At 43.7% G+C, this 24846-nt stretch overlaps 1 protein-coding gene across 1 annotated transcript; it reads right to left on the bottom strand.

Moving 5' to 3' along the window:
* Positions 1-20819: 20819 nt before the first annotated feature.
* LOC141155559 (olfactory receptor 5B12-like) lies at positions 20820-21755 on the bottom strand. The gene has a single exon (XM_073642428.1). The coding sequence runs from the start codon at positions 21753-21755 to the stop codon at positions 20820-20822; it is 936 nt and encodes a 311-aa protein (XP_073498529.1).
* Between the last annotated feature and the right edge of the window lie 3091 nt (positions 21756-24846).

Below are 24846 nucleotides of genomic sequence, written 5' to 3'. Positions count from 1 at the left end.
GGTTACCTGTTATGATGACCGATATGAGCACAGCCGTGGCCAAACGTCAACAGGCCGTATTAAAATTAATTTCTTTGGGGAATCGAAGCCACACAGCGCAGGAGCTCTGGAATGCCATCAAGCAGCAGAGTGACGTGTGGTTTGTGCCAGCGAATCTCCAGCCAGGCATGGTAGTGTGTGACAATGGCCGAAATCTGGTGGCAGCTCTGGGCCTAGGCAACCTCACTCACATCCCATGTCTGGCACATGTGCTCAACTTGGTCGTGCAGAGTTTTTTGAGGGACTATCCGGATCTTGATGCACTGCTTCACAAGGTCCGCATAGAGTGCGCTCACTTGCGGCGTTCCAGCAATGCAAGATCACGCATTGCAGCTCTGCAGCGCCGATTATGTCTTCCGGAACATCGCATCATATGTGACCTACCCACCAGGTGGAATTCAACGTTACATATGTTGGAGAGGTTGTGTGAGCAGCAGGCAGCAGTAATGGAGTACCAGCTGCAGCAGGCGCAAACAAGTCGCAGTGCGCGCCGTTCACACTTCACCACCACTGAGTGGGCCTCTATGAAGGACATTTGCCACGTTTTGCGTGCCTTCGATTATTCCACGCGGATGGCGAGTGCAGATGATGCACTAGTCAGCATGACTATCCCCCTTATCTGCCTGCTTGAAAAAACACTGCAAGCACTAAGGGACGAGGTTTTGGAAGAGGTGGAGGATGAGGAGTCACAAATGCCATCTGCTTCTCTACAGTCTGCGCAACGTGGTTCCTCACAAAGGCCTAGGCAGGGGACACTTTGTGAGGAGGATGAGGAGGAGTCAATGGATGAGGAAGACATCTGTCCAGAGGAGGGAGGTACACAATGCTCTAGTAGTCAGTATCTAGAGCGAGGGTGGGGTGATGCAGAGCAGGCAGAGATCACGCCTCAAGCAGGGGACAGCGTTTCTTGGCCAGTTGGCAGTCTGCAGCACATGGTTGATTTCATGCTGCAGTGCCTCAGAAACGACCGCCGCATCGCCCACATTCTCAACACGGCTGATTATTGGGTGTCCACCCTCCTAGATCCTCGCTACCGGGACAACTTACAAAGCCTCATAACACCATTGAACCGGGAGCGTAAAATGCGGGAGTACCAAGACGCACTGGTGCATTCCATCATGTTCTCCATTCCAACCGAGAGCAGTGCTGCTAGTGCTTTACAAAGCAGCTCAGTGCGTCGAGGCAGTGGAGGAAGCTCTGCACAAAGAGGGAGCAGAAGCAGCGCCTCAGCACAAGGCAAGACCAGTATGGCCGAAATGTGGCAAAGTTTTGTGTCCCCGCCGCCACAAATGTCTACACCATCACAGACAGCTCCAGTCAGCAGGAGGCAACGTTTCCGTCAGATGGTGACAGACTACATGTCTTGCCCTCTTAGTGTACTCCCAGACGGCTCTTCTCCCTTCAAGTTTTGGGTCTGTAAGCTGGATACATGGCCAGAGCTTAGTCAGTATGCACTGGAGGTGCTAGCTTGCCCTGCTGCTAGTGTATTATCGGAACGCGTCTTTAGTGCCGCAGGTGGTGTACTAACAGACCGTCGCATGCGACTATCCTCCGATAACGTTGACCGGCTTACTTTTCTCAAAATGAACAAGGCCTGGATCTCTCATGAATTTGCCAGTCCTCTTCCAGAATAAATAATTGGTTGGCAACAGTATCCAGGTCTCCTGTTCTGTTCATGTTTCTACCACCTGAACTGTAATCCCTGAGCTCCAACACCGCCAGTTGGCGCTCGGAAGTGCCGTCTGCACAGTCAACACTTGCTGCCGTGTTATTGGGGTTCAGTAACGTCAGCTGTTCTCCTGCTGTGCGGACGGCAATTTCTCCTGATTTGTCCACATCCACTGTACTACACATTTTAAAGTTGCTCCAATTACTCCTCTGGCTCCTCTGTTTTCATTCTTATCCCTGGGCTCCAGCACCGCCAGTTGGCGCTCGGAAGTGCTGTCTGCACAGTCAACACTTGCTACCATGTTATTGGGGTTCAGTAACGTCAGCTGTTCCCCTGCTGTGCGGACGGCAATTTCTCCTGCTCTGTCCACATTCTCACTACTACAGATTTTAAAGTTGCTCCAATTACACCTCTGGCTCCTCTGTTTTCAGTATTATCCCTGAGCTCCAACACCGCCAGTTGGCGCACGGAAGTGCCGTCGGCACAGTCAACACTTGCTGCCGTGTTATTGGGGTTCAGTAACGTCAGCTGTTCTCCTGCTGTGCGGACGGCAATTTCTCCTGCTTTGTCCAAATCCACTGTACTACACATTTTAAAGTTGCTCGAATTACACCTCTGGCTCCTCTGTTTTCATTCTTATCCCTGGGCTCCAGCACCGCCAGTTGGCGCTCGGAAGTGCCGTCTGCACAGTCAACACTTGCTGCCGTGTTATTGGGGTTCAGTAACGTCAGCTGTTCTCCTGCTGTGCGGACGGCAATTTCTCCTGCTTTGTCCACATCCACTGTACTACACATTTTAAAGTTGCTCGAATTACACCTCTGGCTCCTCTGTTTTCATTCTTATCCCTGGGCTCCAGCACCGCCAGTTGGCGCTCGGAAGTGCCGTCTGCACAGTCAACACTTGCTACCATGTTATTGGGGTTCAGTAACGTCAGCTGTTCCCCTGCTGTGTTCACGGCAATTTCTCCTGCTCTGTCCATATTCACTGTGCTACTTATTTAAAACTTGCTCCAATTACACCTCTGGCTCCTCCGTTTTTAGTATTTACCCTGGGCTCCAACACCGCCAGTTGGCGCTCGGAAGTGCTGTCTGCACAGTCAACACTTGCTGCCGTGTTATTGGGGTTCAGTAACGTCAGCTGTTCCCCTGCTGTGCGGACGGCAATTTCTCCTGCTCTGTCCACATTCTCACTACTACAGATTTTAAAGTTGCTCCAATTACACCTCTGGCTCCTCTGTTTTCATTCTTATCCCTGGGCTCCAGCACCGCCAGTTGGCGCTCGGAAGTGCTGTCTGCACAGTCAACACTTGCTACCATGTTATTGGGGTTCAGTAACGTCAGCTGTTCCCCTGCTGTGCGGACGGCAATTTCTCCTGCTCTGTCCACATTCTCACTACTACAGATTTTAAAGTTGCTCCAATTACACCTCTGGCTCCTCTGTTTTCATTCTTATCCCTGGGCTCCAGCACCGCCAGTTGGCGCTCGGAAGTGCCGTCTGCACAGTCAACACTTGCTGCCGTGTTATTGGGGTTCAGTAACGTCAGCTGTTCTCCTGCTGTGCGGACGGCAATTTCTCCTGATTTGTCCACATCCACTGTACTACACATTTTAAAGTTGCTCCAATTACTCCTCTGGCTCCTCTGTTTTCATTCTTATCCCTGGGCTCCAGCACCGCCAGTTGGCGCTCGGAAGTGCTGTCTGCACAGTCAACACTTGCTACCATGTTATTGGGGTTCAGTAACGTCAGCTGTTCCCCTGCTGTGCGGACGGCAATTTCTCCTGCTCTGTCCACATTCTCACTACTACAGATTTTAAAGTTGCTCCAATTACACCTCTGGCTCCTCTGTTTTCAGTATTATCCCTGAGCTCCAACACCGCCAGTTGGCGCACGGAAGTGCCGTCTGCACAGTCAACACTTGCTGCCGTGTTATTGGGGTTCAGTAACGTCAGCTGTTCTCCTGCTGTGCGGACGGCAATTTCTCCTGCTTTGTCCAAATCCACTGTACTACACATTTTAAAGTTGCTCGAATTACACCTCTGGCTCCTCTGTTTTCATTCTTATCCCTGGGCTCCAGCACCGCCAGTTGGCGCTCGGAAGTGCCGTCTGCACAGTCAACACTTGCTACCATGTTATTGGGGTTCAGTAACGTCAGCTGTTCCCCTGCTGTGTTCACGGCAATTTCTCCTGCTCTGTCCATATTCACTGTGCTACTTATTTAAAACTTGCTCCAATTACACCTCTGGCTCCTCCGTTTTTAGTATTTACCCTGGGCTCCAACACCGCCAGTTGGCGCTCGGAAGTGCTGTCTGCACAGTCAACACTTGCTGCCGTGTTATTGGGGTTCAGTAACGTCAGCTGTTCCCCTGCTGTGCGGACGGCAATTTCTCCTGCTCTGTCCACATTCTCACTACTACAGATTTTAAAGTTGCTCGAATTACACCTCTGGCTCCTCTGTTTTCATTCTTATCCCTGGGCTCCAGCACCGCCAGTTGGCGCTCGGAAGTGCTGTCTGCACAGTCAACACTTGCTACCATGTTATTGGGGTTCAGTAACGTCAGCTGTTCCCCTGCTGTGCGGACGGCAATTTCTCCTGCTCTGTCCACATTCTCACTACTACAGATTTTAAAGTTGCTCCAATTACACCTCTGGCTCCTCTGTTTTCATTCTTATCCCTGGGCTCCAGCACCGCCAGTTGGCGCTCGGAAGTGCCGTCTGCACAGTCAACACTTGCTGCGGTGTTATTGGGGTTCGGTAACGTCAGCTGTTCCCCTGCTGTGTTCACGGCAATTTCTCCTGCTCTGTCCATATTCACTGTGCTACTTATTTAAAACTTGCTCCAATTACACCTCTGGCTCCTCCGTTTTTAGTATTTACCCCCGGCTCCAATACCGCTAGTTGCTGCTCAGAAGTGCCGTCTGCACAGTCAACGCTTGCTCCAGTGTTATTGGGATTCAGTAACGTCAGCTGATCCCCAGCTGTGTGTCCGGCAAATTCTCCTGCTTTGTCCACATCCACTGTAGTACGGATTTAAAACCTCCTCCAAATACACCTCTGGCTCTTCTGTTTTTAGTATTTACCCTGGGCTCCAGCACCGCCAGCTGGTTCTCGGCAGTTCCATTGGCTCTTGTACCTTCTGCTACCCATCCGGGTTCCAGTACCGTCAGCTGGTTCTCGGCAGTGCCTTTGGATTAGGTGCCTCCTTCTCGGTATCCAAGTTCCACCAACGTCTGCTGGTCCTTGGTAGTGCTTTCTGGCACAGGTACCTCCTGCTTAGTAACCGAGTTCCAGTAACATCAGCTGGTCCTCGGTAGTTCCATTGGCTCTTGTACCTTCTGCTACCCATCCGGGTTCCAGTACCGTCAGCTGGTCCTCGGTAGTTCCATTTGCTCTTGTATCTTCTGCTACCCATCCGGGTTCCAGTACCGTCAGCTGGTTCTCGGCAGTGTCTTTGGCACGGGTACTCCCTCCTGCCCAGCCTGGTTCCAGCACGCCAGCTGTTTCCGGGTAGTGTCAACGTCACTTTGCCTCCAATGCGTTGTCCTGTCGTGTTGCGGTCGGGTTAGCCGACTCTATGGTGCCTGCAGTTTAGGTGACTCCTATGTGGGCTGCGGGATCTGGCAATGAAGGCTGGTTCCATAGTGCCAATAGGACAAGCACCCTCTGTAGGACTGTGGGTTTTGGTAACTGCGGCCGGCTCGCGGCCTTGAACTTTTTTTTTACATGGGTACCTTCTGCTACCCATCCGGGTTCCAGTACCGTCAGCTGGTTCTCGGCAGTGCCTTTGGATTAGGTGCCTCCTTCTCGGTATCCAAGTTCCACCAACGTCTGCTGGTCCTTGGTAGTGCTTTCTGGCACAGGTACCTCCTGCTTAGTAACCGAGTTCCAGTAACATCAGCTGGTCCTCGGTAGTTCCATTGGCTCTTGTACCTTCTGCTATCCATCCGGGTTCCAGTACCGTCAGCTGGTCCTCGGTAGTTCCTCAGCTTTCTTGTACCTTCTGCTACATTTCCAAGTTCAAGCTTTTTGAAATGGTTCTTGGTAATCACTCTGGATCTCCCTGACGAGGACCCTGAAGACAAGGACCCTGAAGACCAACCCTAAGAAGACGAGGACCCCGAAGACAATGACCCTGAAGACGAGGACCCTGAAGACCACCCCGAAGAAGACGAGGACCCTGAAGACCACCCCGAAGAAGACGAGGACCCTGAAGACCACCCCGAAGAAGACGAGGACCCCGAAGACGAGGACCCAGAAGACCAACCCGAAGAAGACGAGGACCCCGAAGACGAGGACCCCCGAAGACGACGACCCTGAAGACCACCCCGAAGAAGACCAAGAAGATGACCCTGAAGAAGTTGACCAAGAAGACAAAGAAGAGAAGACAAGCACCAAGATACAGAAAAACAAGAGACAGAAAACCAAGAAGCAGAAATACAAGAAACTGCAGAACAAAAAGCGGAAGAACATTAAGCATAAGACTAAAAATCAGAGCAAAAGATAATATCTAAATTATAAGCAGAAGATGACTAAGCAGTGTATGGGGGTGAGTCCGTTCCTCCTCGTGGTGCCCCTGGAAAAGACCTGCTGCTGCAGGCCAAACTGAACGCGGACAAATCCTGTTGTAAATCTTTTGTGACGGGCAGAACGAAAGGTGTAATGTCCAACCTTTTATAGATAACAACTACAGGAATGCCTGTCACAAATAAGAATATGATGAAGAAGAAGAATATGAAGAAGATGAAGAAGTAGAATATGAAGAATGTAAAAAAAAGAATAATACGAAGAAGGTGAAGAAGAAGAAGGTGAAGAAGAAGTGGATGAAAAAGATGCTGAGGATGATGAAGGAGAAAGTGTGGGAGAAGTAAAAAAGAAGGTGAAGAGCATGGAAGTAGTGAAACATAAATATCTGACAAAATATAAAAATACTTAACATAGTTAATATTTCCGTAACTCAGAACATAATAAAAAAATATTAATTCCTGCTATTCCATTTGACTGGGCTAAACCTCTATGCCTTTATTGTCTCCCCCACCTCCCCCAATACATTCTACATTATTCTTAGTTGTTTTCCTTCATGTAGAAATAACCTACAAGGAAAGAAAGGGTTTATTTTAATTCCGATATTTATGTCCCATTGACTTGCATTGGTTTCCGGTATCGGAATCGGCGATATCCGATACTTTTTCGGTATCGGTCCGATCCAATCCGATCCGATATTTCCCGATATCGGAAGGTATCGCTCAACACTAGTCCTATGTGAAAATGTAATATCACCTAGAATAAAGTTTTGAGTTGAAAACTGTTTGATTTCAGTTTCTAATAACCTGCTAATGCTTATAATTTCAAAAATGACCATTTTTTTGGTCTTTATTAAAATGAAAAGGTTGATCGAAAAGTTTGGGGGATCTAAGAGTGTGGCAACCCAGTAGTCATGATTACTTCGAATTCTGACAATATGAGTGTCATGTTGCAGGTAGTGCAGCAAGAAGGCACTTATGTGTCTTGCGCATCTCGGAGCCCCAAAATTATTTTCCGGGCTAGATGCAGCTAAAAATTATTATTAATTTTAAATCTGGTGGAGCTTAGTATAGATGGCCTAATAGGATCAGTGCTGCACACTGCTACAAAGCCCAAATTATTTTCCAGTCAAGATACAGATAAACATGATTAGTAATTTTAAATCTGGTGGAGCTTATTATAGATGGCCTAATAGAATCAGTGCTGCACATTGCTACAAAGCCCAAATTATTTTCCAGCCAAGATACAGATAAACATGATTAGTAATTTGAAAGCTTAAAACGGTTGGTAGGGTGATTTTAACCAATCATCAAGCTTTTACTCTCCCCAGGATGACACAGGGGTAGAAAAGCCGTTTCGGATCCATGATTTGTTCATCTTCATGAACGTGAGTCTGTCTACATTATCAGTGGAGAGCCGCGTGCGCTTATCTGTCAGCACACCACCAGCAGCGCTGAACACACGTTCAGACAGAACGCTGGCTGCGGGGCATGACAAGATCTCCAAGGCGTAAGTGGCTAGCTCCGGCCATTTATCCAGATTGGAAGCCCAAAAAGAGCAAGGGTCCAGTGACACAGTCATGGCTTCAATGTTTACTTGGAAATACTCCTGTACCATCGTCTCTAGGCGTTGACTATGTGTCAGACTTCTTGTCTCCTGTGGCCTTGCAAAGGATGGGCTAAAAAAGTGGTGAAATGATTCCGCAAAATTGATGTTACCAGCAGATACTGTGGTTCTGTTACGGTTTGAGTGCTGAACACTTGACGGTCCCACGGTTGGCAAGTTGGAACTGTGAGATTCACTACGTGCACCACTGGTGTTTTGTGGAAAAGCACATGTAAGATTCTGCAACAGTCTCTGCTGATACTCCTGCATGCGTGCATCTCTTTCTATGGCAGGAATAATTTCTGCAAATTTACTTTTGTACCGGGGATCTAACAGTGTGGCAACCCAGTAGTCAGGATTATTTCTAATTCTCACAATTCGAGGGTCATGATGCAGGTAGTGCAGCAAGAAGGCACTCATGTGTGTTGCGCATCCAGGAGCACCAAGTCTCTGTTGTGTTGGTGGCGAGGTAACAATCATGCTTCCTTCCTTTGTCCTCTCCCCCCAACCTCGCACAACAGAAATGTGATCAAGGTCTCCCTCATTTGATGAGTCTTCCATCAGTTCGTCCTCCACTCCTTCCTGGGCTCCTGCACCTTCCTCACTAGTTTGGCTGCTACCATGCGCCCTGGTAAAACCATCTCCCCCACCCTCACATGCCTGCCGCCTTGGTGCTGCCGACCGTCTGGACCTTGCAGATGTTAGCCCTTCCGCATACAACTCCTCCTCCTCTACTTCCTCCACCTCCTCTTGTGCCACCACCTGACTTCGAATTCTGTTTAACATGTGCTCCAGCATGTAAATCACCGGAATAGTCATGCTGATAATGGCATCGTCAGCACTAAACATCTTCGTCGCCATTTCAAAACTGTGCAGAAGGGTGCATAGGTCCCTGATCTGAGACCACTCCTCCAGCGTGATTTGCCCCACCTCTGGATCTCGTTGGCCCAGGCTATACGTCAGAACGTATTGCACCAGGGCTTGTCGGTGCTGCCACAGTCGCTGCAACATGTGCAAAGTTGAATTCCACCGGGTAAGCACATCGCATTTTAGCCGGTGAAGTGGCAGGCCCAACAACTTCTGTAGAGATGTAAGTCGCTGAGCTGCGGGATGCGAACGGCGGAAGTGAGCACACAGCGAACGTGCCCTCTGCAGAAGGCCATCTAGTCTGGGATAGTGGGCTAAAAATTGCTGGACAACCAGGTTCAACACGTGAGCCATACAAGGCACGTGTGTGACATTGCCCCGGCGAAGGGCCGCACCCAGGTTTGCAGCATTGTCGCACACGGCCTTCCCTGGTTTCAGGTCCAGTGGAGGCAACCATTCATGAAATTGGTTCTCCAGAGCTGACCACAACTCCTCAGCTGTGTGACTCACATTTCCCAGACATTTCAAAGTAAAAACCGTCTGATGACGTTGAGCCCTACTGCCAGCATAGTAAGGAGGTGTGCAGGATCCCTTCTGCGCAGTTAGAAAGCTTGTGGCATGACCAGACAGGCTTTGGGTGCAGGTGGAAGACCGAGAGGAGGTTGAGGAGGCAGAAGCAGTGGAGGAACTTTGACATAAAGGGGATTTACGCACAACTCGTGGGGACGGCAAGACTTGGACAGCAGCCCCTTGTCCTGCTGTCACCATAGTTACCCAGTGCCCAGTCAGCGACATGTAACGCCCCTGTCCATGCCTACTCGTCCAAGTGTCTGTGGTGAAATGCACCCTGTCACACACACAGTTTCTCAAAGAAGCGGTGATGTTGTGTGCGACATGCTAGTGGAGCGCAGGCACACCTTTCTTTGAGAAGTAGTGCCGACTGGGCATCTGGTACTGGGGCACTGCGACGGACATAAGGTCTCGAAAATCCTCTGTGTCCACCAGGCGGAAAGGCAGCATTTCTGTAGCCAAGAGCTTGCAGATGGTGAAATTCAACCTCTTAGCTTTCTCATGGCTAGGAGGAAATGGTCTTTTACTTGTCCACATCTGAGGGACCGAGGGCTGGCTATTGTGCTTAGACGGGGTTGATAAGGGTGTCCCCGGCAAACTGCCGGTCTGTGAGGAAGATGCAGGCGGACATGTTAGGTTGCCTTGATCCAAAGGTGGTGCTATCGATGTCGGACAGCGCTCAACACCAGCTGGTGTTACCACCTCCAAAGAAAATGATGACCTGCCAATCACACTGGCTGTTGCGGGTAAAGAGGTGGCAGGTCTGCGCCCCAAAACAGGTGTGACTGCTGTCCCCCCAGTCACAGAGGATGAAGAGGCCGCGGATGCACAAGATATGGCAGACGGTGGTTGGCCCGGCCGGCTAGGCCGCATTGTAGCACAGTGAGCTTCCCACTGCAACTTATGCTTCATGTCCATGTGATGCTTCTTGCATGAAGTACTCAAACTATGTATTTTTTGGCCTCTACAAATGTTGTTGACGTGCTTCCAGTACTACATCTCTGTCCAGGAAGGCGCAACCTGACCTCGTCGTCACTAGCATCTTCCTCCACCTCCTCTGCTGACCTCATCTCTTGGCTGACTGTGGGTTGACAGTAAGTGGGATCTCCAACCTCATCATCATCACCCTGTGCGTTATCACACCCGTCGTCCTCAGAGCCAACCTGTTCCTGCCCTGACAAAAAACTAAAGTTGTCGATCCAATCAGGTATTTGAGTCTCATCATCATCTTCCTCATTGTCTACACCAACAGGAGTTACAGTTTGGGAATGAGGGTCTACATTATGGTCAGAACCTTCTGCGTCTGGTCCTGGATCCGACTCATAAAGATTCTGGGCATCAGTGCAGATCATTTCCTCGTCTGGATTCACAGAAGCGCTGGAGTCGACCTCTGATTCCCAGGCTATAGTATGAGTAAACAGCTCTGCAGACTCAACCATCTGTTCTACCTCATACTCAGACGGGCAGCTGGAGATTTGGGAGCTGTGAGGAAGCAAGTGCTATTGGGGTGACACCTTTGAGGACTGGAGTATTTGTGATGTTGAAGTTGATGTGGAGGAGAGCCCACTTAAAGGAGCACTTGATATTCGTTGAAGCACCTGCTGTTTTTGTGCCTCATCTGGAATTTGTAGCGATTGGCGTGGCCGTAAGAAAGGAATCTTATCACATTGTCCGCTAAAAGAAGTAGACATTTTAGTTTGGATGGAAGATGGTCTTTCTTCTGCAGATGTTACTGTTGCTTTAACACCTACCCCACGGACACAACCTTTTTTCCCCTTCCCAACACGCCTATTCCCCTTTCCACCAGCAGCAGGCCTTTCTCCACTCATTTTGGTGGTTAACTAATTCACAACTCTGGAGTTGTTTGCACAAAAAAACAATGGATGGGAACCGAGCAGAGCTGAGTGGCCAAACTGTGGTATTAGGCCAAAACTATTGGCTGGGTTAGATGCAGAAAAAAATTATATTCAATTTGCAACCTGATGAAGGTCAGTATAGATGGACTAATAGAACAAGTTCCACACACAGCTAGAAGCCCAAATATTTTTTCAGAGGTAGATGCAGAAAAAAATTATATTCAATTTGCAACCTGATGGAGGTCAGTATAGATGGACTAATAGAACAAGTCCCACACACAGCTAGAAGCCCAAATATTTTTTCAGAGGTAGATGCAGAAAAAAATTATATTCAGTTTGCAACCTGATGGAGGTCTGTATAGATGGATTAATAGAACAAGTCCCACACACAGCTAGAAGGCCCAATATTTTTTCAGAGGTAGATGCAGAAAAAAAATATATTCAGTTTGCAACCTGATGGAGGTCAGTATAGATGGACTAATAGAGAAAGTCCCACACACTGCTAGAAGGCCAAATATTTTTTCAGAGGTAGATGCAGAAAAAAATTATATTCACTTTGCAACCTGATGGAGGTCTGTATAGATGGACTAATAGAACAAGTCCCACACACAGCTAGACGGCCAAATATTTTTTCAGAGGTAGATGCAGATAAAAATTATTTTTAATTTGCAGCCTGATGGAGGTCATTATAGATGGACTAATAGAGAAAGTCCCACACACTGCTAGAAGGCCAAATATTTTTTCAGAGCTAGATGCAGACAAAAAATTATTTTGAATTTGCAGCGTGATGGAGGTCCGTATAGATGGACTAATAGAACAAGTCCCACACACTGCTAGAAGGCCAAATATTTTTTCAGAGCTAGATGCAGAAAAAAATTATATTCAGTTTGCAACCTGATGGAGGTCAGTATAGATGGACTAATAGAACAAGTCCCACACACTGCTAGAAGGCCAAATATTTTTTCAGAGCTAGATGCAGAAAAAAATTATATTCAGTTTGCAACCTGATGGAGGTCAGTATAGATGGACTAATAGAACAAGTCCCACACACTGCTAGAAGCCCAAATATTTTTTCAGAGCTAGATGCAGAAAAAAATTATATTCAATTTGCAACCTGATGGAGGTCAGTATAGAAGGACTAATAGAATGATGCTATGCCCAAAAGATTTTACTTCACTAGGTGCAGTAAAAAAATTGGTATTCTATACACAGGTGGTATATCTTGCAACACAGATAGGCTACTCCACTGACTAACACACTCTGCAATAGGCCAAAAAGGATTAGCTTTGCTAGATTCAGCCAAATGCTGTGAAAAAAACTTGCACAGCACTGGCACAGATCTGCCTGGCAAAAACTGATAGGAACTGATGTAACCTAGTCCTGAAAAGGACTGCAATTACAATTAGTCTTTACTCCCACAATCTATCTATTTAAGAGCACAGACCTGCCTGATAAAAGTCGTAGGAAATGCTTTAACCTAGTCCTTAAAAGGACTGCAATCACAACTATTCCCTACTCCCAAGCTATCTGTAGATTTGTGCGAAAATTGGCTTGAAATTAACAAGGTATAGCGCACATAGCAATAGCGGTGCCGTCTAACACGCAGCTGCAGCAGTGAGAAAATGGTGGCGACGGGGAAAATGGCTTGGTCTAATAGGGCAAGGACATGTGACATATACTGCCAATGACACATGCCCTTGCTTGTGTGAAAGAAAGCACTTCGCTCCGTGTGCGCGCTGCTGATAGACTGACAGATTGCACCTCCCCACTGTAAATGCGGGAAAGAGAAAAAAAAATGGAGATCTTCATTATTCCTGCAGAGATCCATCCCCTGCCCCTACCCCCGCCCCGCTGTACACTCAAACTGCGTATTAACATTAATTTTCATCATTACTGAGAAATAATCCAGTTATGATTTTGGTGCACGAACAGTTATCGAACATAACCTCGAACAGCCGAATTTTTCTCAAATCGTTCGTGTTCGCCGAACGGCTCGAACACCGCCCAAAACAGCTCGAATTTGAGATTGGCGAACAGTTCGAGTCGAACAACGCTCATCTCTAATGCAGACAAAAAATTATTTTTAATTTGCAACCTGATGGAGGTCAGTATAGATGGACTAATAGAGAAAGTCCCACACACTGCTAGAAGGCCAAATATTTTTTCAGAGCTAGATGCAGATAAAAATTATTTTTAATTTGCAACCTCATGGAGGTCAGTATAGATGGACGAATAGAGAAAGTCCCACACACTGCTAGAAGGCCAAATATTTTTTCAGAGCTAGATGCAGAAAAAAATTATATTCAGTTTGCAACCTGATGGAGGTCAGTATAGATGGACTAATAGAACAAGTCCCACACACAGCTAGAAGCCCAAATATTTTTTCAGAGGTAGATGCAGAAAAAAATTATATTCAGTTTGCAACCTGATGGAGGTCTGTATAGATGGATTAATAGAACAAGTCCCACACACAGCTAGAAGCCCAATATTTTTTCAGAGGTAGATGCAGAAAAAAAATATATTCAGTTTGCAACCTGATGGAGGTCAGTATAGATGGACTAATAGAATGATGCTATGCCCAAAAGATTTTACTTCACTAGGTGCAGTAAAAATATTGGTATTCTATACACAGGTGGTATATCTTGCAACACAGATAGGCTACTCCACTGACTAAAACACTCTGCAATAGGCCAAAAAGGATTAGCTTTGCTAGATTCAGCCAAATGCTGTGAAAAAAACTTGCACAGCACTGGCACAGACCTGCCTGGCAAAAACTGATAGGAACTGATGTAACCTAGTCCTGAAAAGGACTGCAATTACAATTAGTCTTTACTCCCACAATCTATCTATTTAAGAGCACAGACCTGCCTGATAAAAGTCGCAGGAAATGCTGTAACCTAGTCCTTAAAAGGACTGCAATCACAACTATTCCCTACTCCCAAGCTATCTGTAGATTTGTGCGAAAATTGGCTTGAAATTAACAAGGTATAGCGCACACAGCAACAGCGGTGCCGTCTAACACACAGCTGCAGCAGTGAGAAAATGGTGGCGACGGGGAAAATGGCTGGGTCTAATAGGGCAAGGACATGTGACATACACTGCCAATGACACATGCCCTTGCTTGTGTGAAAAAAAGCACTTCGCTCCGTGTGTGCGCTGCTGATAGGCTGACAGATTGCACCTCCCCACTGTAAATGCGGGAAAGAGAAAAAAAAATGGAGATCTTCATTATTCCTGCAGAGATCCATCCCCTGCCCCTCCCCCCACCCCGCTGTACACTCAAACTGCGTATTAACATTAATTTTCATCATTACTGAGAAAAAATCCAGTTATGATTATGGTGCACGAACAGTTATCGAACATAACCTCGAACAGCCGAATTTTTCTCAAATCGTTCGTGTTCGCTGAACGGCTCGAACACCGCCCAAAACAGCTCGAATTTGAGGTTGGCGAACAGTTCGAGTCGAACAACGCTCATCTCTAATCTTAAGGCTAAGTCATCAGGGTATAATTTATAGAATTAACCTTGTCTATTGCCATTTAACTGCTAAGATGCTATAATAAGGCGCAACCTTCACTCCTAAGTGGTTAGTAAAAGGAAAGGAACAGCAGACGGGATTGGAGACAACTAAGTTCTTCGCCATTTAATCCCTAAGATTAGACAGAAGAAAGGAGCTCCCTCAGTCAGCCTTGTCCGCAATTTGTTCTTGTGATGCCAGTGGGTTGGTAGAGAAGCCAAAGGCCTACAGCAGCCATGTGTACCATCTGCTTAAGCAATATGTATACATATATCCTATATAGTCATATTTTTGATCGAAAACAGTGTTGATAAGAACCCTATGTTACTTAAATGAAATTTTGCTTTTTACTTATTTAGTTACAGCAGGGTTTATTCTCATTTTGTTTCTTTTAGATTTTGTCAATACTTGGCATGGCTATGATGGCTCCGGAAGTGCCCACAGCCTAAAAGCTTGTTGATTGGCTGCGCTGCAGCCTTTCAACAAACTTTATTCGGCACTGAACTTGAACAGTAAAACGTACTTCCAGGAAAAAGTCCATGATTGGAGTTCAGTACTGTACGAACCTCAAATTTTACAGTCCGGGTTTGCTCATCCCTAATGGTGACCATCAAAAATATAATCAAGAGAGGATTCCAGTAAGGTAGAGTCTCAAAAAAGAGAACCCCGTGACCTTATAACTCAACTTGTATATATTTTTGGCTATAGATGTGATTTAATCAAAATCCTTATTCTGCTAAGCCAAATGGGCATGCATTTTATGTAATACTAAAGAGAGAAGTGGGAACTAGACCTACACTCATGAGAAAATTTAACCCCTTTCTGGCCCAGGCCGTATTAATAAGTATCTGTGCCCTGGGCTTATGGGCCTGATACGTATTAATATGCCCTGGCGATTTCACCCGCACACAAGAGGTGCGGGCGAGATCGCCGTCGGGTGTCAGCTGATTGTTACAGCTGACACCCGGTGCTATGTGCAGGGAGCGGTCCTGCACTGCTCCCTGCACATTAACCCCCGAAATGCTGTGATCGACATCGATCGCAGCATTCCGGTGGCAAGAGGAGGCAAGCACTATACTTACCTTCTCTGCCGGCGTCCAGCGGCGTTTGAGTCTGGTCTTGGATGTTGCCATGGTGACCCTTTGTCATCATGACAACATCCGGGTCACCAGAAAGCAGGAGGTTGCTTTGGTCATGTGCAGTGCGTGACCAAAGTAACTTCTCCCTGTGCAGCGCTGACAGGCTGCATAGCACAGGGATGGTTCTGCAAATGAAAGTCCCATAGTGAGACAAAGTGTAAAAGTAATAAAAATGTCAGAAAGCGAAAAAAAATGTAAAAAAAATTGTAAAAATATAAAAAAAAACTGAAAAAAAATAATAAAAAAAAATATATATATATTGTACCCATAAATAAATAATCTTCTGAAAAAAAAAAATAAACCAATAAAAGTACACATATTTGGTATCGCCGCGTCCGGAACGACCTGACCTATAAAACTGTCCTGCTAGTTAACCCATTTAGTGAACACGGTAAAAAAAAACAAGAAAAAAAACTAAACATAACCAATGTTTTATCATCATACCGCCAAACAAAAAATGGAATAACACGCAATAAAAAAGACGAATGTAAATAAAAATGGTACCGCTGAAAACGTCATCTTGTCCCGCAAAAAACAAGCCGCCATACAGCTTCAATAAAAAAGTAATAGCTCTCAGAATAAAGCGATGCAAAAACAATTATTTTTTCTATAAAATAGTTTTTATTGTGTAAAAGCGCCAAAATATAAAAAAATATATAAATGCGGTACCGCTGTAAACATACTGACCCGAAGAATAAAGCTGCCTTATCAATTTTACCACACGCAGAACGGCATTAAAAAAAATAAATTCCTGAATTGTTGGTTTTTGCTTATTCTGACTTCTAAAAATCTGAATAGAAAGCGATCAAAAAAAGTCACGTGCCCAAAAATGGTACCAATAAAAACGTGAACTTGTCCCACAAAAAACAAGCCATCAAATGACTCTGTCGGCCGAAATATGGAAAAATTATAGCTCTCAAAATATGGCGATGCAAAAACTAGTCTTTGCAAAAAAATGCATCTTTTAGTGTGTGACAGCTGTCAATCATGGGGTTGAGATTTTTTCAGAAGTAAATAAAAAAAAAATTACGACGATATGGTGACTAATGTTGAGCGCAAGTGCTCGCTACTTGAGTTTACACAGGGTGCTCAGGTATGCACCGAGTATAGCGGGTGCTCAAGTGACTTGCTCGAGTCTCCGCCCCAAATGTTTTGCAGCTGTTATACAGCCAAAAAAACCTCGCAGGGATTGCCTGCCCATGCACGAGCGATCCCCGCATGTTTTTTTTTGGGTGTCTAATAACTGTGAAACATGCGGGGCAGGGACTCGAGCATGTCACTTGAGCACCTGCGATGCATGGTGCATACCCGAGTACCCAACGCAAACTCAAATATCGAGGACTTGCACTCAAGACTAATGACAACTTACTCAATATGATGACCTAATGTTATCAAATTCTGTGTCGTACCTCTGGGTTCAAAATGTTCACTATACCCCTTGATAAGATCCTGGAGGGGTGTAGTTTCCAAAATGGAGTCACTGAGCGGAGGGGGGAATGTTTTCCACTGTTTAGGTACATCAGGGACTCCCCAAATGCAATTTCTCCTGTTACCCTTATGAAAATGCAAAATTGGGGGCTGAAAAACATTTTTGTTGAAAAAATTTGAAAATTGTATTTTTATGGTTCAATGTTATAAACTTCAGTGAAGCACCAGGGGGTTAAGGGTGCTCACCACACATCTAGATAAGTTCCCTAAGGGGTCTAGTTTCCAAAATGAGGTTACTTGTGGGGGGTTTCCACTGTTTAGGCACATCAGGGACTCCCCAAACGCAACATGGCATCCGCTAATTATTCAAGCAAATTTTACATTCAAAAAGTCAAATGGCGCTCCTTCCCTTCCGAACCCTGCCGTGCGCCCAAACAGTGGTTTTCCCCCACATATGGGGTATCGGCTTACTCAGGAGAAATTGCACAACAAATTGCATGGTGCAATTTCTCCTGTTACCCTTATAAAAATGAAAAATTGGGGGCTGAAAAACATTTTTGTTGACAAAAATGTGAAAATTGTATTTTTAGGGTTGAATGTTATAAACTTCATTGAAGCACCAGGGGGTTAAGGGTGCTCACCACACATCTAGATAAGTTCCCTAAGGGGTCTAGTTTCCAAAATGGGGTCACTTGTGGGGGGTTTCCACTGTTTAGGCACATTAGGGACTCCCCAAACGCAACATGGCGTCCGCTAATTATTCAAGCAAATTTTACATTCAAAAAGTCAAATGGCGCTCCTTCCCTTCCGAACCCTGCCGTGCACCCAAGCAGTGATTTTCCCCCACATATGGGGTATCAGCTTACTCAGAAGAAATTGCACAACAAATTGAATGGTGCAATTTCTCCTGTTACCCTTATGAAAATGCAAAATTTGGGGCTGAAAAACATTTTTGTTGAAAAAATGTGAAAATTGTATTTTTATGGTTGAATGTTATAAACTTCAGTGAAGCACCAGGGGGTTTAGGGTGCTCACCACACATCTAGAAAAGTTCCCTAAGGGGTCACTTGTGGGGGGTTTCCATGGTTTAGGCACATCAGGGGCTCCCCAAACGCAACATGGTGTCCGCTAATTATTCAAGCAAATTTTACATTCAAAATGTCAAATGGCGCTCCTTCCCTTCTGAGCCCTGCTGTGCATCCCAAACAATGTTTTTTCCTCACATATTGGGTATCTGCATGCTCAGGGGAAATTGCACAACAAATCTTGGAGTCCATTTTTTCCTGTTACCCCTGCGAAAATAAAAAAATTAAAGTAAAGTAACATTTTTGTGAAAGAAGTTAAATGTTTCTTTTTTTCTTCCACATTCCAAAAATTCCTGTGAAGCACCCGAAGGGTTAATAAAGTTTTTGAATGTGGTTTTGAGCACCTTGAGGGGTGCAGTTTTTAGAATGGTGTCACTTTTGGGTATTTTCTGTCATAAAGGCCCCTCAAAGTCACGTCAAATGTGATGTGGTCTCTAAAAAAATGGTTTTGTAAATTTTGCTGTAAAAATGAGAAATCGCTGGTCAACTTTTAACCTTTATAGCTCCCTACTAAAAAAATTTTTGGTTCCAAAATTGTTCTGATGAAAAGTAGACATGTGGGAAATGTTATTTATCTACTATTTTGTGTAACATATCTCTCTGATTTAAGGGAATAAAAATTGAAATTTTGAAAATTGCAAAATTTTCTAAATTTTCGTCAAATTTCCGATTTTTTCACAAATAAACGCAAGTGATATCGAAGAAATTTTACCACTATCATGAAGTACAATATGTCATGAAAAAACAATCTAAGAATCAGCGGGATCCGTTCCAGCGTAATTACCTCATAAAGTGACAGTGGTCAGAATTGTAAAAATTTTCCTGGTCATTAACGTACAAACCACCCTCGGGGTAAAGGGGTTAAGTACACCTCTTTGAACTCTACCGTTTTACGTATCAAAACAAAATAAAAAAAAAATAAAGTCCTTAGAAGGTCTTAAAATTATGTAAATGAAACCTTAGATGAACAACAACTCAACAAATAACACTGTGTTGTGTTATTATATATTTACCAAAAACTAGGCCAAAATGCAAATGTTTGTGAAAAATTAAGCACACCCTTACTGCTTTTTTAGAAATTAAGAGGGGGAGGATCAGCCAGGTTCTGCTAATAAAACATCCTTGATTAATTGTTCATCAGTTAGTGTCACCAATTCCATAAAAGCAAAAGTTTGGGCAATTTGCTGGTCCGGAGCATTCAGGTGTGTGTTAATACATGGTCAAAATGAAAAGACTTTAGAGAAACTGTCCATTAAAAACATTGGAAAACATTTGAGGCGGCTGACAACCTTACCAGCAAATTCATCCCAAGGTCGCACCATGCAATGCTCAGAGAGATTGCCCAAAACTAAAGAGCAAGAGCTACAGCTCAGTCTCAAAAGGCCTCAGCATTTTAGTGACAAGGTGTACTGTTCATGACATTACAATTATAAAAAAGACTGAACTTGTATGGCGTGTTTAGTAGAGTTGGCCGAATACATTTTCTTCTTTCTAAAAATTAAACATGGCAGCACAGCTATAGCTTGCAAAGTTGCAACTGAACAAACCATATTATTTCTGGAACAATGTCCTTTGGACAGTTAAGGTCAAAGTGAAGGAGTGATGATTTGGGTTTGTTTTGCAGTCGCAGGACCTGGGCACCTTGCAGTTATTGAGTCAACCATGAGCTCTTTTCTATACCAAAGTATTCTAGAGTAAAATATGGAGCCATCAGTCCAAATACTAAACGTTAACTGAAACTGGGTCATGCAACAAGACAATGATCCCAAGTACAACAGCAAATCTACAACAGAATGGATGAAAAAGGAAAAAAGTCAAGGTGTCGAAAGGGCCCATTAAGTCCAGACTTCAACCCAATAGCAATACTGTGGGGGACCTTAGGAGAGCTGTGCACAAAGAAATGCTCAGAAAACTTATTAAACTTAAGCAATGTTGTAAAGAAGAGTGGCCAACATTTCTACAAAATGATGTGAGAGACTGATGAGGTCATACAGAAAAATATAATTTTAGGGTTTTGCTGCTAAAAGTGTCCCACAAGCAATTATTCATGTGGTGTATATAATTTGTCTCACACTGCTTCTGCATTTTGGATTATTTTTTCTAAAAAAATGTAAACAAATAATGACGCAGTGTAATTTATCATGTATTGCTGTTCATTTACCTCATTTTAAGACCTGATTTTTAAAAAAAATATTCCCTGATATACAAAACCATAAAATTCAAAAAGGTTTACTTGTTTTTTTCTCATGACTTTATTTGGTGTCACTTACCTGAAAATAAGAAAATTGGGTAGAAAAAAAGAATTAATCCTGGTCAAATTATGTTTCTCATGAAATTAACTAGACAAGATCTAGTAAATCCCTTAGATCTTAGATCCGCCAAATGTTATTAGCGATAAAGATCTTTACCAGTTTGGTTTATTTTGTTGCAAATAAGTGAAAACCTTTGGAGTTTTACTAAAAATATAAACATAATAAACAGATTAACTACAAGTTCCAAATTTAAGAAATATATTAATCTACATTTCACAAAATATCAGCTTTACACTTCCCCAGTCTATGCCTAAATGCGGTCTTCACATCTTTATTCTTCAGACTATAAATCAGTGGATTAAGCACAGGAACCATTGCTGTATTAAACAAGGAAAACAGTTTTTTGGAGCCCAGACTATTACTAGGTACTAAATATTGAGACATGAGGGTCATGTAAAGCAAAATGATTAATGCAAGGTGTGAGGAGCACGTGTAGAAGACTTTTCTTCTGCCAATACTGGAACGTATCTTCATTATGGTCCTAATGATGAAGAGATAAGAAGTTGAAATGAGAAAAAATGGAAAAAGTGCATAAATAATCAGTCCTTGTATTTTGGAAAGTCTCTCCAGTATGGACTTGTAATTGCATGCTATTTCTAGGAAGGGGACAAGGTCACAGAAGAAGTGGTCAACCACATTGGAGGAATAACAAGAGATCATGGATATTATCCAGAGATACGGAATGACTTGTATGAAACAAAATATCCAACAAAACAAGGCCAACAGAAGACAAATCCTAAAGTTCATAATAATATTATAACTTAAAGGCCTACAAATAGCCACATATCGGTCGTAGCTCATGGCCGTCAGTATAAAGAGTCCATTTCCTGATAAAGATGCATATGCATAAAACTGTACCAGACAGGCCAGGTAGACCACTGTGTTGTCTCCAGTGAGGAACGTTAGAAGGATCTTATGTAGGGTGACAGTAGAAGATGTCATGTCCACTATGGACAAGTTAGCAAGGAAAAAATACATGGGAGTGTGAAGATGGGAGTCCAGGCAGACCAGGAGAAGAAGACTCATATTCCCGACAAGAATAGTGAGATAAATTAGTAAAACCAGAACAAATATCGGAGTCTGGAGTTGAGGAACATCTGATATTCCCTTTATGATGAAATAGGTGATAATTGTTTGATTCTGCTTCATTTTTGCATCTGTTTATAGTACCTGAAAAACAATGAGCATTTGCTATAATTTATTTACATGGAGTAAAATAAATATATTCAGTTACTACTATCAGACTTACATGTCAGAAACCTCTATGTGCCATCATATGAAACTCGTTATATACATACATTTATAATGATAAATGCATTCAAGATATTAGAGTCTTGAGATATGTGTCCTGGTGACCTGATGTCCCAACCTGGATTCTTCACCTCGTCTCTGAGAGTTCAGCAATGGTCAATGGAGCAGTTCTGTATCTTTCCAGCCAGGGCTGTGGTCCCTCAGGCTGTCATCCTGAACAGATGCAGAGACCCCCTTTTTATAATTCATATTTGTCCTTTCAAGCCTTCATTCACAGGTCAAGGGTCAGGGATCCTGATATTAATTTACAATGCTCAAATATCCACAGCTCATCCCCCCAATGTTGGCTGGCAAACACCCTACAATGGTATTTAACATATCTTAGCAGACTTTCATTGTTCAGAGTCCTTGTATGGCAGACGATACATTGTAAGAGCTGATATAAGATATAGATAACAGCCATTTATCAATCACCAATATCACCTCAAGTGATCAGCATTCAGGTTTATACAAATAATTTTCTGTGTTGAGCAACCAAAGAAGAGCACAGGTTAAAAAGTCAACATAAAAATAAAGGTATATTGCTCTTGTCCATCAGAAAGTATATTTGGCATAATTAAGAAGAAAAGCTGTGTCGTCACACTCAGCCTCCATATCTGGGAGAGTTTCTTGCTATAAATTAGGTCCAGATTGACAGGAATATTCTTCCTACTTCATCCTACATTCTCGTCTCAACTGTTCTTTGTCTAAATGTAACTTTTTTATCCCTGGAGCTTCATATATTCCTGCGGATGAAAAATACACAAAAATACCAATGGACCTGGGGCTCCAAATTATGTGTGAACAAAGGCAAAGAAAAAATATCATATTGGCTCACCCTGTCCAGGTATCGTTCAATCTAACAGGGGTATGGTGCACGAACAAAGACCACTGGTTGGTTCCTGGGTGAAAATGATCAGAAAGGAGACAAGAAGATATCCAGCAACTGCAATGGAAATAACTCTAAAAACATTATTTATTAGTAACTATTAAAATATCAAAAGGGAAATAGATAACAACTAACACACTAGACCTACATGTTTCGAGCACTAATATTAAGAGCCTTAGTGCTCGAAACGCATAGGCCGAGTGTGTTTTTTTTTTTCTCCCTTCTGATGTTTTAATTGTTACTAATAAATCATTTTATAGTCCTTTCCATTGCAGTTGCTAGATTTCTTCCTGCCTTCTACCTGATTATCTCCAAATTATGTAATTAGTCAAAAAATATTCATTCTATTTTCCATCTGTAGCAGGTTTTTTGTCTGTGAAACTGCAATGAGTCAGAATTGAACTGGTAGAACCATTTAAAATGCAGAACTAACCCTTTCCAATACAAATAAAATAAACATTACTTACCTGTTCAAAACCCATTTTGCTCCAGCACGGAGGCTCCAGCCAGGCTCTCACACAATAGAAGACCCAAATAAAACAAAGCGCTAAAGGTCCAGCAAAATACAGCCCCATCCAGTTGAGGATCACTGTATCAGGGCATATTATTAGATTTTTTTAACCAATTCTCAAACAAATACACCAATCTAGTTCCCTTTTTGGAATTCCTTATTATGATTATTTTTCCATTTTAATGAAAAATGACTAGTGGAATCATTCTTTCCTATCTCTGATTGGTGTTTAGGACCATGAAGAGCTATTAATGGGCCATTATATTATAATTATCATGTGCTATTTTTTGTTTACTCTCTATCTCCCTAAATAGGGCCAAATATATTAATTAAGTCACTTACCATGCAATAACATAATGCAACATCATACAAGATCTGGGATCACTTCTGCTTTATACCTCCTGCCTGTCCCACTAATTAATCCCTTTGCTCTTCTCAGATCCATTGAGACTCATTATTCTTGCTACATTTTTACGAATTATTTTTTTTTGTGTATTAGTTGAACTTTGTGTTGTTACATGTGCATATGGATAGGCAATTAATGATATCCACATATAATGACTTTATGTTATGTTGTTGTTTGTGGTTTAATTAAAAAAGTAAATATTAATTATGTGAAGTTGATTACATGAATAGTATAAGCTCAGTGGACATAAATGCATTTGGTTACATAGCTACAGTATATCTCAAGCTTATTCCATCAATCAATTTGGTCATTTTATGTTTTTTTTTCAGCTGGAAACAGGAATTTCCTATATAAATTTCAAAACTGATACACTGCGTTATGCCTCGTGCTGGCTCTGCGGGGGCGGAACATCACACTGGGGTTTAAGGATCACAAAAACAATCTATGTCGTGCTCCACCCCTACAGAGCCTGTACTGGGCATAACACAGTTTATCAGTTTCTGTGACCAGATTTCGCAATTGAAACTGCATACAATATTACATAGATTTCTTAGACCTAATGAGGTGAGTGTGCTTACTGTGAAAAGCCATGTTACAATGGCTGCATAATCTTGATATTAAAATGAACCTTTTATGAGTCCAGCTATAGAGCGAGAAAGATCATGAGTTGAAATGCCTTCAATCTCCACTTTCCCCGACTGACTCACAGCTATCAAGTCCTCTCCCACCCAGCGTGACTGACATCTGCAGTTTGTACTGAGCAATGTTATGGCAGCAGCAGGAAGGAGGAACTCTGAATGGCTTTTGTGGCGCCCTGCTGCGCTTGGAGCCACAGATCCTAAAGGGGTGCATGAACGGATTCCTCCACAAGTGGCCCCCACAGCACACACACACCTCCACCTTCCACCTCAGACCACCAGAGGGAGCCCATTAGGGATATAAATAGGGAAGGTGGAGCTAGGCAGTTCAGTCTGGAGTCGACAGAGAGTCAAGTCTGTTGAGAGAGTTCCTGCAGTAGTTAAACCTGAGAGAGGTCAGCCTGCAGTGGAGCCCAGTCCAGACTCAGTTGTAGCTGAGTTAGAGCTTAAGGTTTGCCGACGCCATAAGAGCGGTGAAGTGCGGCAAGCTGCCGCTAGTGTGTATA

The sequence above is a fragment of the Phyllobates terribilis genome, unplaced genomic scaffold (genome assembly GCF_046119375.1).
Source record: "Phyllobates terribilis strain yellow unplaced genomic scaffold, ASM4611937v1 Scaffold_7__3_contigs__length_470593459, whole genome shotgun sequence".
In the NCBI taxonomy this organism is placed as follows: Eukaryota; Metazoa; Chordata; class Amphibia; order Anura; family Dendrobatidae; genus Phyllobates; species Phyllobates terribilis.
The sequence above is the reverse complement of the archived record's forward strand: the minus strand, read 5'-3'. Positions and strand labels throughout refer to the sequence as shown.